At 38.5% G+C, this 15,166-nt stretch overlaps 1 protein-coding gene and 1 long non-coding RNA gene across 11 annotated transcripts in view; one reads left to right on the top strand and one right to left on the bottom strand.

Moving 5' to 3' along the window:
- On the top strand, window positions 1-14,919 carry N4BP1 (NEDD4 binding protein 1). 2 transcript variants are annotated; one of them, XM_052685605.1, is made up of 7 exons: window positions 1-93; window positions 4,095-5,863; window positions 7,451-7,581; window positions 8,034-8,130; window positions 9,836-9,943; window positions 11,465-11,572; window positions 12,953-13,476. In XM_052685605.1, the coding sequence occupies exons 1-7, from the start codon at window positions 16-18 to the stop codon at window positions 13,287-13,289; spliced, it is 2,628 nt and encodes an 875-aa protein (XP_052541565.1). In that variant the 5' UTR covers window positions 1-15; the 3' UTR covers window positions 13,290-13,476. The 2 variants fall into 2 exon arrangements, with proteins under 2 accessions (XP_052541565.1, XP_052541564.1); XM_052685604.1 differs by lacking the exon at window positions 1-93 and adding an exon at window positions 122-434 and having other exon boundaries at window positions 12,953-14,919.
- Window positions 6,033-15,166, bottom strand: part of LOC128081897 (uncharacterized) — a 62,756-nt gene continuing 53,622 nt past the window's right edge. For 8 of the 9 annotated variants that reach the window (XR_008207448.1, XR_008207447.1, XR_008207449.1 and 5 more), the window contains 2 exons: window positions 11,098-11,162; window positions 6,033-6,880 (listed from right to left, as the gene is read on the bottom strand). This is a non-coding gene — a long non-coding RNA (uncharacterized LOC128081897). The remainder of the gene's footprint in view (window positions 6,881-11,097; window positions 11,163-15,166) is intronic. The other variant, XR_008207444.1, reaches the window with a different exon arrangement.

Raw genomic sequence — 15,166 nt, 5'->3', positions numbered from 1 at the left:
CTGCCTTCAGCAAAGATGGCGCCCGGGCGTGCAGGGGGTGCCGCCCACTTCCTGGAGAGGCGGTGGCGCCGCTGTCGCGGGCTGATGACGCATGTAGGGAGCGAAGGGAGACCGGGGATTCCCCGTGTTGTTGTCCTGCAGCCCGGCGGGATGGGAGGCCGGAGCGCGGCCCGGCGCGGCTGGCGCTGATGGCGGCTCCCTGGGCGGCCCGCGGCTCCGGGCCGGACCTGGACGAATTTACCGTCCCGGCCGAGAAACGCCGCTTCCTGGAGGGCAGCCGGGGCCGCATCCAGGGCCTGTTCGAGGTGCGGCTGGCCGTCCTGGAGGCGCAGGGGGACTGGCGGCCCGCCCTCCCGCCGCCGGGACAGCCGCCACCCGCCGCTAGGATCTGGGTGCAGCTGGCGGGCGGCGGGAAGGCCGTGCGGAGCGCCAAGGTACGGGGCGGGGGGAGGAGAGCGCGACTGAAGCCCCTCCGCCCGGCCGGGCGGGGGTGACTCAGGGAGCTGCGGGTGGGGGTGAGAACGTGCCGGGACCTCCCAGCATCCGTGTCGGAAGTGACTGGGCTGCGAGAGCGAAAGGCAGCGCTGCCGGCGACGCGGCGCAAAGTCCTCGAGTGCGACCTCCGGCACCTGACGGTGCGCAGAGCGATTAGAATGCGGCTCTCTCTAATTTTTTTTTCCTTCTCCGGTTCCAGAAGCCGCAGGGTTCGGTTGGGTGTTGCCAGGTTTTGCGGTTTACGCACTTCGCTGATTCCGTGGCTTGTTGGCAGGGCTCTGAGTGACGGCTCGGCCGAGCTCTTCACTTCCTGCAGGAAGAAAGTTGGCAGCTCCGAGCTTCTTCACCTGTTGGTTTGCTGGAGCTTTCTTTTTTTCTTTCAACAAGAAGAAAGCTCTCGGTGCTGCTTGTGCCATTGGTGATGGCGCTGGCTGCTGTGAGGTGCTTGTGTAGAATCGGTTACAACCCCTGTTCATCTGGCACACGGGGTGTCAGCAGGAGCTATGTGCTGCTGGTGCTCGTTTTGTGTGCTGAGTGCAGCAGTGTGAGTGCCAGTAGGCTGCGGGAAGCTCTAAAGCCCAAAGTCCTGATATCTGGGCTTTTTGTGTCTTTGACACACACGTGCACAGTGGATTTTATGACTTAATTCAGCGTCTAAACATTCTGCTTTGAAGGTCTTGATTCCTTTCCCTGTGTTATGCATTAGTTCTAGGGAAAACATTGTGAAAGTTAAGGTTGCTGAATTGACTCTGGATCTCAATCAGTTTGATTCTACTGTTGGGCTCAGAGATTCTAGAAGCTGTTACAGGTGACATGAAGGATATTTCTCCTCTCTGGGCAGCTGCAGTACAACTTCCTTTTTGTTTTTTTCTTCCAGAAAAAAGGCTGGAAAACAATTTTCAATTTTGTGATTGCTTTTTTCCTTACAGCATGCTTCTTACTCCACATACTTGAAAGGGTGTAGGAGATTCTTCCTTTACATTTAAAGCCTTCTTTAGACCTTATCTGGATGGCTTGTTGACTAGAAAGTATTCATTATCACACACCTTTCTGTTCTTTTAAAATATTCTATTACAGCAATTTGTGTTTTAATTCATCAATGTTTGCAATATTCATTCTTCAGTGCTGTTTCATTCTCAGATCTTGATGTAAGTTTTTTAACCCTATTGTTTTTAGCAACAGCAGTCATGTGATGACTAAGGCACAAACATTTTTCTGTTGACTTTGCTGCCGAAGCAATTTGTACTGGAAGCTCTTGAAGCACCCTGCCTTGATGCTTACACCAGTATGACTCAGAGATGATAAAAAGTGTCCTTGCATTCTTCATTGTATTGTAATGGCTTTCAGTTTCATTTAAAAGAGAATTTCAATTTCTAAGACTAAGGAAAGACATTAAAATTTGATGTACTCCAGAATCTGGAAGTATCATGACTGCAGCTTAGAAAGTGGTTTTGCTACATTGTAGAGTTTGAAGTACAGTGGACTTAAGAAAAATAATGCTGACTGACAGAAAAATAGGTTGTGCTTTGGCAGCTTCTGAACTCTGGCATGTTTAGAATACAGTATTACAGCGAATTTATTTACATAATTTCTGGATGGTGAAAATCACAATCCTTTTTTAATCTATAAAAAAAAAAACTGACAAAAACAATAAATCCTGGATTTCTAGCAATTCTGTCCATGTTTAACACAGAACTGGAGATTTGAGGAATTTTCTCAGTATTTTGTCAATATTATCTACTTTTTCAGAAAGCCTTGTAATGAGCCCTCATCAAAATATCGAACCCTCGTCAAAAGCTGCCTTGCTGTTAAGAATTTGGATGTGGTTTTTCTTTTTGGTAGTAGATAGGTTTTTTCATTTCTAGCTGAAAAATGTGAATGTTGTTTTAGATTAATGAAATCTGTTGCAGTCCAGGCATTGTTTTTGCTTTTGTCTTGTTTTTTTCCTGATTTTTCTTAGGTTAGCTATTAATGGATGCTACTAGTTATGTTGCCTCAGTAATATGTTACTGAGTTATGCCTCAGTAATAAATATAGGACAAAGAACATACAATAGATACAAGTATAAACACTTCTGCTGTTACTCTTTGGGAGTTCTTCAGAAACGGTCTTTGCAAGTCCTCTGTTATGAATTCACTCTAGTGCAAGGTGCTTCTGATGAAGTGTGTGTTCTCTGACCAAAGAATGGGTGTAACAAGATAAATCTTTGTCTTGTTAAAAGTGAATGCTAAAACTAAAGACTGTGTGGAGAAGATCAAGCCTAGTAAAATAAAGAAGCAATAATTGAAAACTCTTTTAATTTTAGCAGTATTTTTAATTGAGTAGCTAGATACCATTCTGATACCCAAAGGAATGAGTTACTCTGTAAATACTGAAAGTAAAGGTTGAGTTTGGTCCAAATATCATAGTTTTAACTACTCAGCCTTTCTTAAATTAAAGATAATAATGGCAATGCCTTTACTTGTTTGAGGCTGAGTGCTTCCAGATATTAAGAGTTCTGAGAATCAAGAACATTAATTTTTTTTTCTGTGATAAGTAAATACATGATGTATTTAAGCTGTGGTTCCAAATACTCAGTTACTATCAGTTTCAAGTGAATTTAGTTATAAAGAATAGGATATCATTAAAAGGTTAGCTTTCTATGAAATCTATTTAAAAATCACTTCAGATATGTGTTTTGTATTTGTTACATAGTTTACTTTCTCAAACTTATTGTGCAAACCTGGCTTATTTTTATTTTGCTTGGACAGGCTGGAGAGTTGGGCAGAGAGGGAACCAGGTGAGGTTTAAGAAGAGCAAGTGTAGAAACTTGCGCCTAGGGGAGAATAGCCACCTGTTAACCACCAGTACAGACTGGGGGATGACCCACTGGAGAGGAGCTCTGCAGTGAAGGACGTGGGGGTCCTGATGGACAACAGATTGGCCATGAGCCAGCAGTGTGCCCTAGTGGCCAAGAAGGCCAATGGTGTTCTGGGGAGCATTAAAAGGGAGGTGATCATCCCCCCCCTTTGTTCTGCCTTGGTGAGGCCTCACCTGGAGTACTGTGTCCTCCAGTTCTGGGCTGCCAGGTACAAAAAAGATGGGTCTCCTGGAAGGAGCCCAGCAGAGGACAACAGAGATGATAAAGGGCCTGGACCACCCCTCATGAGGCAAGGGTGAGCAACTTGGGTCTGTTCAGCCTTGAGAAAAGAAGACTGAGGTCAGTGTCTAAATATCAAGGTGTGGGAGGCAAAGGGCTGAGGCCAGACCATTTTCAGCAGTGTGTGACAATAAGACAAAGAGAAACTGACACAAACTGAAGCATAGGAAGTTCCATACAAATGTGTGTAAGAACTTCATGGTAAGGGTGATGGAGCACTGGAATAGGCTGCACAGAGAGCTTGTAGAGTCTACACATGAGATGTCCAAGACCTGCCTGGATGCCTACCTTTGCAACCTTCTGTAGGGAGCCTGCTTTGGCAGGGGGTTGGACTAGATGATCTCTAGAGGTACCTTCCAGCCCCTGCAGTTCTGTAACTCTAATGTATTGGTCCATTACTGACTAATTTTAAATGTCAGCTTTTCACAAGATTCACTCCTCTGTCTTTTTCTCCTTCTAGGAGTATATTAAGGGTCTGTGTGAACCTGAACTAGAAGAAAAAGAATACTACCCAAAGGACATGCACTGTATTTTTGTTGGTGCACAGAACATGTTTCTCAACAGTCTTATTCAGGATACCTGTGCTGACATAACCGTGCTGGAAATAGGATTGCTTAGTATTAAAGGGGGTGCAGAAGCAGTTGTTATGGCTCAAAGTCAAGTTCAGCAGTTTGTGAAGCTTTTTGAGAATAATGAAAGCTTGTCAAGCGAATATGAATCAGATATTAAAAAGCAATTTAGGCAATTTGTGGAGGCACATGCAGATAAATATACAATGGATTTACTGATTTTGCCTAGCTCGCTAAAAAGAGAGCTCCTAACTCTTACGCAAACTGAATGTTGTGAGTCAGGGGGTGCTATTATAGATCTTACGCGGTCTGGAAGCCCAGCAGAGCTCTTACAGGACAAAACCTCCGAAGTAATTGTTACAAGCAGAGATGGAAAAACAGGAGATGAGGAAGAGAGAAACAATGCTGGGACTCCTGTAACTGAGCTTACAAAGCAAATGGACAATGTGTTTTCTGATGCTCCCGAAACAAGTTTTGTTCCCATAAATGTTGTGCCTCCATTAGAGGCAATGGCATCTAAAGAAAGGCAATCTTGTAAAAGAAGATTTTCTGATGCTGAGGAAAGTCTCCCTAAAAAGCAGTTCTCTTTGGAAAATGACCAGGAAGTGAATTCTGTCTTACACAGTGATCCTTCCAAGAGGGATGATGTTATCGATCTGATTTCAGGTAGCTGTGGTGAATTAGATGATCCCAGTTACTGTATAAAAGAAGGTGATGATATCAGTGAGGAAATAGAATATAAGATTCTTGTAAACTTTTTTAGAACAATGGGATATTCACAAAGTATTGTGGAAAAAGTTATTGGTGTTCTAGGACAGTCTGTGGAACCCTTAACATTGCTAGAAGAAATTGAAAAAGAAAACTTGAAACTTCAAAAAGAAAAAGAATGGTCATCTAAAACGCCTAGAACTACAAATCTTTGTTCAGGAAGTAATGCAAATAGTTCACATATCCTAGAAGATGAGGACATTTCTTGCAAGAAAAATCCCCTTAAAACCAGTCATACTTCAAATGAGATGAGAACAGAACGTCACAAAATCAGAGATATCTCAAGTACTCAAATTGATGCGGAAGATAAAATGCATGTATCTGTACGCAAACCTGTCTCTCCTGGTAAAAGTTCAGCTATATGCTATAAACAAAGAGATAACTATTGTCCTGCTAAGAATCATAACTCAACATCAAGTGATACAGAAACTGATGGTTCTGTACCTCTCAGTCCTACGCAGGCTGGAGCTCCCAAAGATGTTGATTTTGTAGCCAGAGGGAGCTCAGATGTGTGGCGTACCTCAGCTAAGAGTAAAAATGCAGTTCAGCAAAAATCTGCACGGTCCTCACCTGTGCAGAATAGTCATCCTGTTGTAGAGGACCAGTTAGGACACTGCAGCTCTTATCAAGTGAGATCTCCCAACCAACACACTTCTCAAAATTCAAACTTTGAAAATCCTACCCAAGCCCATATATTGTCTTCAGAGATAAATTCTACAAATCCTGACAGAGAGACGGACAGAGCATACAGACGTCATATTGATCCTTCAATTACTGGTGTCCAAAGATTTCTGGAATCTCTCAAAAAGCCATACAGACTGGAGTTGAAAAATGAACCTGGGAAACCATATTTAAAACATATCATTATTGATGGAAGCAACGTTGCAATTTCGTAAGTATTGTTCTTACTAAGTATCTCCTTGTTAAACGTTCAATAAACTTCCAAGTGAAGTTGGGACGATGAGGTTGCTGCAGTGTGTACAAAATTTTTGGTAGCTAGCTTTCTGGTGATCAGTATGTGTTGAGCTGTGCTTTTCAGATGCTAATAGTGGCTACACTGATAAGGTAGGGTAAGGTTTAATAATGAAAGATTGTGTGCAATTGACAGCCAGTTTAATTTCAAATACATAGCAGTTTTGATAGTTTTCATTCTCAATTTCACAACAGCATTCATATTTATGACAGCCTTAAGTTACTATTCACAAGATTGTAGCTGATTCTATGTATGACGTTTATACCAGTTTACAACTCTAACTATAATAATGCAGTTCAGACTTACTATATCATAAAAACAATTAATGTAGAATTTATTTTTAAAGAAAAAAATGAGTAAATGGTTTAAAGTTGACTATATGTAGAATAAGGAAGGTCTTTGGCTTTGATTTTAATTGCTAGGTGATTGTGTTATTCTTGGAAATATTTGCTCTAAAGCCCTTTAAGATTAAACTTTCTTGCTTTGGTAGAACTTTCACTAATTTTTAAAACAGCTCAGATTTATGAAGTCCAAATATTAATATCAGGAAAAAAAAATTAACAGGATAGTTGATGGAATCTAAAACCAAGTATACCTTAGTTGGTAGATGAGATCCTTCTTGATAACGAGACTTTACAGAATGAAAATTGATTCTGCAGTATTTCTTACTCGGCAGCTGTCAAGCTTTGATGACTGATGTGTGCCATTTTAAAGCAGGGAATTATCATTGTTCTGTCTCAATATTTAAAGCCTCACAGTCAGAGGTAATTTCAGTGAGAGCTCTGTTGCAAAGTTAACAGAAGTTGACTTGCTTTTGCAGGCAACTAAGAGAAAAGTCTCTAGGTACATAGTTCATCCAGGAGAACTTCTGGTGGTCAAACTCTGCATCGTTCATAGTAGGCAATTGTTGATTTTAAGGAGAGTCACTTAACTGAGCTGTAAAAAAACAACTAATGAGCATCTTAATTTCTAAAGGATTGCCACTAGACTACAGTGTTTTGAAGGCATGTTTTTGAAGACATTTCATTATTTTGTTTGAATATGGTAACTTAGGTTGTTGAAAAGGAAAAGGAGGCCCTAACATCTCGTGTTATCATTGTATTTATCAGTTAATCTTGGGCAACTAGTTAAACTGTTTTATACTGGGATTGTATTTGGATACATAGCATGCTGATTGTTTTATGTATGATCAATAGTTTTCTGAAACAATTTTTGTTAGCCTCCTTTTAAAGGTAAATGTACTTCTAATTACCCAGGTATTGTACTAATGAAAGCTGAAGAAGACTGAGCTACATTAAATTGCAGACGATAATTCTGTTCTTTTCCTGTGCTGAAGACATTTTTTTTTTTTCATTCATAATATTTTTCATTTGTGATATCCATCTAGCTTTTATTTTGCTGAGGCTGCAGGTATATTTTCCTACTTCTGTTTTGTTTGTATTAATAGTAGTAAAGCTCTATTGAATTTAATCTTATCTTTTTCTTCCCATTCCTCCTCCCCTCAAGTCATGGTTTAAGGAAGTTCTTCTCCTGTCGAGGAATTGCAATAGCTGTTGACTACTTTTGGAAACGTGGCCACAGAAATATTACTGTGTTTGTTCCACAGTGGAGAACAAGACGTGATCCTTCCATTACAGGTGTGGCAAATAGTTTCCTAATGTTTTCTTAATTTAAATTGTAAATAATTATTTGGGTACTCCTATGAAAATGGAGAACAAATATTTCATAACACAAAGGAAGGAACACTTGTGCTAAGCACAGATAATTTGTTTTCAGCATACGTTGTGAGATACTCCGAGAGTCTGTATAGACTTGCTGATAAGCTGTAGATGGAGACCTTTTCTTTTCTTTGCATTTTTGTTTCTTCGCTCTTTAATTTCTGGTTTCAGTCTTTTCCCCCTCTGCTTATATGTTAATAACTCTTCAGCTATCAGTATGCTACTTCTATAAATTAATAGGTACAAAAATAACCCACCTTCTCTGCTATTTATATATCTCTCTGTGTGTTTATATATATTTTAATTGTCAAATCCATACGTAGCTTGGAGGAAAGCTTTTGTTTTTACTGAATCGTTTCATCTTTTAACAGAGCAGGATTTTTTAACACAGCTGGAAGATGTTGGAATATTGTCTTTAACCCCTTCAAGGATGGTATTGGGAGCAAGGATTGCTTCTCATGATGACAGGTATGGAATATGCGTAGTTGTTAAAAACATTTTACACCTGGCTGTCCTTAGTCCTTTGCTATCAGTACTATTATGTAGTTGTTCAGTGTGTCTTGACAGGGTGCAATGTGTTCAGCTTTAGACTGACTCACATATTATATTGTAACAGTAACATGAAATCTCTGTTCTTGTACATACTGCTTGCTGTGTTGAATTAATTTTGGATAATTTTCTTGGCAACTTTAACCAAAATTTAAGAAGTTAATCTGTTTCAAATGTCATTACTTGCCTTGAGGGGGAAAACCCTCAATGTTTTACTAAGGTTTTTTTATGCTTTATTGATTGTTAATTTATCCCTAAATGATCTTTTAAGTCTGAGGAGCACTAGCGTGAACTAGCTACTTATCCATTTTGTTCCTTTTATTTTTTTTCCTCTTAATGTCATTGTGGCATATAGACACAGTTGTGTACTTGTGCTGGTATATTTGTAACACTGCTTGGGCTGCTAAATTTATAAATTAATTTGAGAACCAAAATTATGCTTCAGAATGGGGGGATCACTTTGCAATGGACAACACAGTACTAAGCTTTTGGTGGGTGGAGTGGAGTGTGCTAGTGCTTTTGTTGGTTTTACCAAATCTTCCTAGTCTTGGTACGCAGTCAGAAGAACATGGTAGTAAAGGTTGTTTTTTTTTTTTTTTTTATATCCTGCTTACTGAATTATGCTTGGATGAGCCATTTCTAGCTGTCAGCTAGTGCAGTTTAATTCTAATAATAATTTGTACTTTTTCTGACTGTGGGATGGTTAAGTTCTTTGCATTGTGGGCATGTCTGTTTTGTTGCATCGTACAGTCGTGTATCTGGCTGCAAAATTTGATATGCAGAATAAAAATGAAGTGCTCTGTAGCTTCATGTCCTTGTTAAAATGTCACAACTCCAGTCTCTTTAGTAATAATGTAGAAAAAATGTGTAATATCACTTTGTATTATGTAGGAGAAGTCAAGTTGGAGTAGTTTACACACTAATATTTTACATACAGGCAGTTATGTAGGTGCAGTAATTTTAAGATTACTGTGGAAGTGTTGCATTAATATATTTGCACTTTCTTTGAAATGTGTCATTTTCTATCTTAAAAAAAAAAAAAAGTACCAACCATTGTGTCATTGAAGTCATATCTGTGCAGTATTTCAGCTAGCAAAAAGCTTATTTCCAAATAGGTAAATATCATGGAATTTTCTAAATTAGTGTCATAACTTATTTAACAATGAAATGGTAGCCACAGTTTTTGTTAGCAAGTATTGAGAAAGCAAACAGCTAGGTGATGTGCATAATACTGTACTGAACACAGACATAGTATATCTGAATAAGTTGGTTTAATCCATAATAAATACTGTACTTTTTAAAAAACAAGCCACTTACCTCTACAAATATTTTGGAATCTATTAATTCTGTTTGGAGGTTTTTACGCTTTCATGTTGGTATTTTTATCTTCCAGTGGGGAAGAAAAGTCCCATAAAAATTATGTGCAGTAAATAAATGAATGCTGCCTGTAACTGTATTTGTTTTAAAGTTAATAATGGGTCAAAAATCAAGGAATTTTCCAGTGTTTAAATTTCTTCCTGTAAGTAAATTATTTTTTGATGGTAAGAATATTTAGTTTTCTAGGTCTTTGAACAATTTTCAGCAAAGAAGACTACTATAACTGTCTTTGAAATGAATGTTACAGATTTTTATTACATCTTGCTGATAAAACTGGAGGTGTTATTGTGACTAACGATAACTTCAGAGAATTTGTGACAGAATCATTTGCCTGGAGAGAAATTATTCAGAAAAGGTAATTACTTAGATTTCTGTAAAACTGTGTAGGATGTCTATCCTTAAAGTTGCAGGCACTCTGATTAAAAAAGAGTTTTAAATTATAATTCCATGTGAAGGTAACTTATGATGCAATTCTCTTGGAGCACAAGTTACTGTTAGTTCCACCCCTTTGATTTGTGACCTTCTAATGGTGTATTGAGTATCCTGATATCCCTGTTATTCACGGATCTTCTAATGCTGTCAATTGCTCTAAGTAGAAGCCCTCTATGGCAGCCAAGCTGCTTGCTTCTGAAGTTTCAGTGTTACGTTCTGTTAAGAGTACACTCTTAGCAAGCTGTTCTCACAGTCTTTTTTGTCAGTTCATTTCTTGAAGGAAATACAGTGGCTGATGCAGACACAGTGTCACTGTTAATGTTTCAGAATCACTCACTCTGCACTGCAGTACAACAAAAAATAGACATAGCTAAGCAAAATAATGAATGTTATCCCTGCAGCCGTTTCCCTACAACTGTTGAGCATCCTGTGGAGTTAGATGAGTTCACTTAGCTGTCAAGTATCCCTGTTTCAATTTGTGGATTCTCTATGGGTCATAGTTTCTCTTGAGCAATCAGTTTCTTTTTCTGAGCCCCTCTCATTTTTTTTCTTCCAGTTAAATCAGGTCGTCTTAATAGGAAAGTGCATTCTTCAGTTTTGACTGAAGTTCCTATTAATCCCTCAGTCTTTGCAACATCCTCTGAGCAAATGCTTGCTGCAGTGATTGGGTTCTGTATACATACACTGAAATAACTGAAAACTGACTTGGGTTGTTGTCTAGTCACATGGATATTTTCACTCTTTAAGTGAGTTACGAAAATCAGGTTCTGTTCTCATACAGTACTTCAGTAAGAATAATTAACGTCATTCATAGTCTGTTTTTGTTTTTTCTTTTAAGATCATGTGTTAACATCTGCTGTTAGTTTTACTTCTGGGGAAATTCCACTATACCAAATCTCTTCACAGACAAATTTTCGTTGATTGAGTTTCCTTGAATGCAGATTTTCCACCGGCCCAAAATAATTCCAGAAAAATAAAAGCGTTTGTGTTTCAACCATAAGCATCTAAAAATATTTGCTAGTTGTGTGGCTTTCTGATAACATAAGCACTAATCCCTTTTTGTTTCGAGATCCTTACAAAGTAGGGGAGTTTGAACAACCAGAAAATCTTCTGAAATCATCTGGAAAATTCCGCACTGGTCTCTGTTATTTAAAAAAAAAAAAAAAAATGCAGTCACCTGACATGCTGATTGTAAAAGGAAAGAAAAAAATCAACCACCTCAGTGGTTTGCAGTGCAAATAAGAACAATGTACATATGCTCCCTTAAAGTTACTTTGACAGTGATTGCTGGCTGCAATTAAAATGGGTATTCACTAGCTGAGCTCTCTGATGTTGTATGGAGTGTTTGTTCCAGACATATACACTTTTTTTTTTTTATGGAGATAAAGGGTGGGAAGGGGAGAATACATTGCTAGTAAAGAATAATGGAAGAACTCTCTTGCAGGTTGCTCCAGTACACTTTTGCTGGGGACATTTTTATGGTTCCCGATGATCCCTTGGGAAGAAATGGACCTAGATTAGATGACTTTCTTCAAAGTGAAAGCTGTTCTAGGTATAATTTCTGTTTTCGCTTCTCTTTGAGACAGTTATGATTTCAGATGGTAAATGAACTGTTTGTGGCTCACTTGAACACTTCTGTAGAGCAATATAGTAAGGGTACAGTAAAATCAGACAAGAATGCTAGCACGTAGTAGCTTAAAAACATGGGTATTTTTTTCCTGTTACTGCAGACTGTTCAGAAAGTGCTGGTGACATTTGCATCAACATCTCTCACAACTGAAATAAGATAAATGCTTCAAGTAACTTCCTCTGGGGTTTCACTGTGGTGGTTTTCGTACAAAGGTGGTGCAAACTGGATGTCATTATTGCACAAACCTACTGGTAGTTGAGATATGTGGTAGTCTGGTGTCCTTCCAATTACAGTAGTGGTATCTAAAATACACTTGCTCATTATTAACACTTGAGCAATAGTTACCACAAAAGAAACACTGAATTTGTATCTTTTGTCATGGGGGAGGCATTTCATTTCACACATGGTTATGGTACTGTTAATAAAACCATTTTGGAGGGGTGTTGCTATTTAAAGGCATTTGTACTTGACTTACAATGTTAAATATTAACAAGCTTATGTTGTTATGATTGTACTCTTTAAATATGTGTGTATTTCAGAAGGATGAATTTGCTCTGCATTATGTGCCAATATTTGAAAATGGATTTGTTCTTTTAAAAACAAGAATTAGGCTTCCTTTTCCCTTTTTTCACCAGCCTAACAATTATAAATGGATTAATGTGTAACTTAAAATAGAGCTCTGTAATTTTAATACAGTTTCCCTTGGTAGCAGGAGAACAAACTGTAATGTGAGTTCTAGTTCATATTTGTGTTATGTGCTGTCATGTGAAGTGAAATTGGCTCTGAATTGATAGTAATTTTGAGTAGCATCGACTTCTTAAATAGTCTGAAATGAAATATCAATAATTAAGATAGAATACTCAGATCCTAAAATTGCTGCAAAACTTAATTGCCCTATTAAAGATAGAAGGCGATGGCTTTTTCATTTTACAATTTTTTTCATTTTGAATCAGTATGTGTTCAACACAACTTTTTAATCCACTTAGATCAGTGACATTTGTGTGTCAGTAAATGAGCTGTGACTGTTGCTATACTCTGCCAGGTAGAGGTCATAGTGCTCACGGTGTATTGGAACAAGTCCTAGGTAATGTTGTTTAATACTGTTAGTCATGCCAGATTCAAGCTGAAAAATGTTATACCAACAGTTTCGCTTCAGTTTGGCATCAGGTGATTCATATTTTTTCAGTCAGTAACTGAGCAATCAGTGAAGTACAGGAGTTTCAGGCTTTTTTCTTGTCTGTGACTGTACAGAGGCAGTGTTCGCTCTATCTCACTGTAATCCATTTTCATTTTATTCCATAGAACTTTTCTGTCAGCACAAAAAGCTTTACAGAGCAGAGAGCAATATTCTTCTGAGACACCTTTCTTTGTGCACGTTCCCAATCCAACCAGCAGCAGTCAACAGCCTAAAAATCGAGCACAAGGTGATCGTTCAGCAGCATGGCTTCCATTGGATACAAATATGAAGGCTTGTCTGTCAATTCCACCACAAAGATCTGCCTCAGAAACAGTACGATTAAGAGAAGCCTTGATAAAAATATTTCCTGATTATGAGCAAAGACAGAAGATTGATAAAATATTAGCTGATCATCCATTCATGAGAGATCTTAATGCACTATCTGCCATGGTGCTTGACTGAAGATTACACAGGGTTTTTCTATCACAACTGATCAGACTAAATGTCAGTATGAGTAAGAATGTTGCTCTGTCATGTTACTTTGTGAATATTCAGAACCTAATTTTATTTGTATAAACAAACATTTTTATGTATGTTCTATTGCTAATAGATGCCAGTTTTTGGTAAATTAAAAACTGCTGCTACTACAGATCTGTGTTAATATTTTCTATGAAAAATCTTCCACTTCATTTTAATTGCTTATTAAAGCAGTAATGGTTTTGAAGAACTGATGTCACTTTAAATAACATGTTAGCACGTTCTAGAAAACAAAAGCACTTATGTGCTTCTCATACCTTCTTCACTGAAAACCAGATATTTCTTGGTGAAAATACAAACAGGCATTTCACTATTTTCAGATACAGAGACTGTTGTATAACGTTTACGTGCTTTCCTTAGGTCTTCATCATATATTTTGGAAGTAATTGTATACTCCTAAGGGCCTGTGAACAACTGATGACCACTGTGTGGAAGCTGTGTTGGAGTCTGGTGTACTATTGCAATACTATCACAAGATGGCATTATGCATCTGTTGGTTTCTAGTGATCAAGAGCCAAGATTTCTGACCTGTATTCAGATGTGCTAGTTCTTATATAAACAGTAAATGCAGAACAGACAACAGTAAGTGGTGTTATGGATAATACTGAATATTGTATGAGTAACTTCTGGATACTAAACAGACTTGCAGGTGATATTACAGATGACCAGTAAGTTCTGTGTACATGGCCAAGATGGAGGCCACAGAGTGCACCAACAAAAAAAGCCTTTTGCTTGTTCATCCAGACTGCAGGATATATTGTAAGAGCAGTTAAAAGTAAGATTCCAACAAGAATGCGTAAAATCACAACTCTCATCAACAGAAGACGCTTTTAGTGCTTTAAAAGTTCTGTGATGTCTGTGTTGCTTTTAAAATACTAATTATATTGACCATCAGTATGCCTTTGGAGTAATTTAAGTACCTGTGCTGTTTTGTTTGTCTTTGCCCTGCTTGTTTTAACCAAGAGTCCTGCAAAAGGCTATTAACAAAACATGATGCTGTTTATACAGGAATTACATGCTGTGTCTTGTGCAAAGCTAGTACACTGCATTTAAGTCTGTTCTACTACTTGATCTGTTCTGGGTTCTGGCCCAAAAGTAAGGTAGCAGGAAAATTGAATGTAGTTTTCAGAAACTGGCATGTAGGACCACGCTTGAGCAGGAGCAAAGTGAAGATTACAGTGTGTCTGTGTACACGCTTAAGTCTTTGTGCTTTCCTTTAAATGGTTTTTCTTTTGTGCTTTTTTTTGTGACTGAAAGCATGAGGTACGGAGCCCATGCTGAACTTCTGGCATGCTGAGCCTTACCTTGAAAAGTAAGAACATTGGTTTTCTCTCCAGTAGGATTTCCCTGGATTTTGAAATCACTGCTTTAGAAGCCAGATGTACTGGATGAACTAAAGAAATAAGTGTTGAAATTTTCTCACAGTTGTCTCAGATGGCCTCTTCATATGCATTGTGAGGTCAGAAATAGAAGGCAGAGTCCTGCTGCTCTCTCAATAGGAAATGCAGCAAGAGCAAAACTAAAATATATTAGGAGCGGTTATCGACATACTCAAGGAACAGTGAGAAGGAAGAAATTGCTTGAATGTGGTTCTGCATCCAAATAGACTGTTGTTTTTTTTTTCCCCTTCACACCCGAGTGGACAATTTCATAGATCTGGCCAGGTGAGTAAAGTTATTCTTACCAGCACATCTGCAAAAAAGTAATGCTCAACTAATAAATCCTGTATGATAAGCAAGGTCTGTCCTCACAGAATCTTAGATAGGTCTCTGAAGCCAGTCAGTGCTGATCTGAGAGGGTGT

Source organism: Tympanuchus pallidicinctus, unplaced genomic scaffold (assembly GCF_026119805.1).
Source record: "Tympanuchus pallidicinctus isolate F22 unplaced genomic scaffold, pur_lepc_1.0 scaffold22, whole genome shotgun sequence".
Classification (NCBI taxonomy): domain Eukaryota; kingdom Metazoa; phylum Chordata; class Aves; order Galliformes; family Phasianidae; genus Tympanuchus; species Tympanuchus pallidicinctus.
Note: the sequence above shows the minus strand (reverse complement) of the source record. Positions and strands in the feature narration are given on the sequence as shown.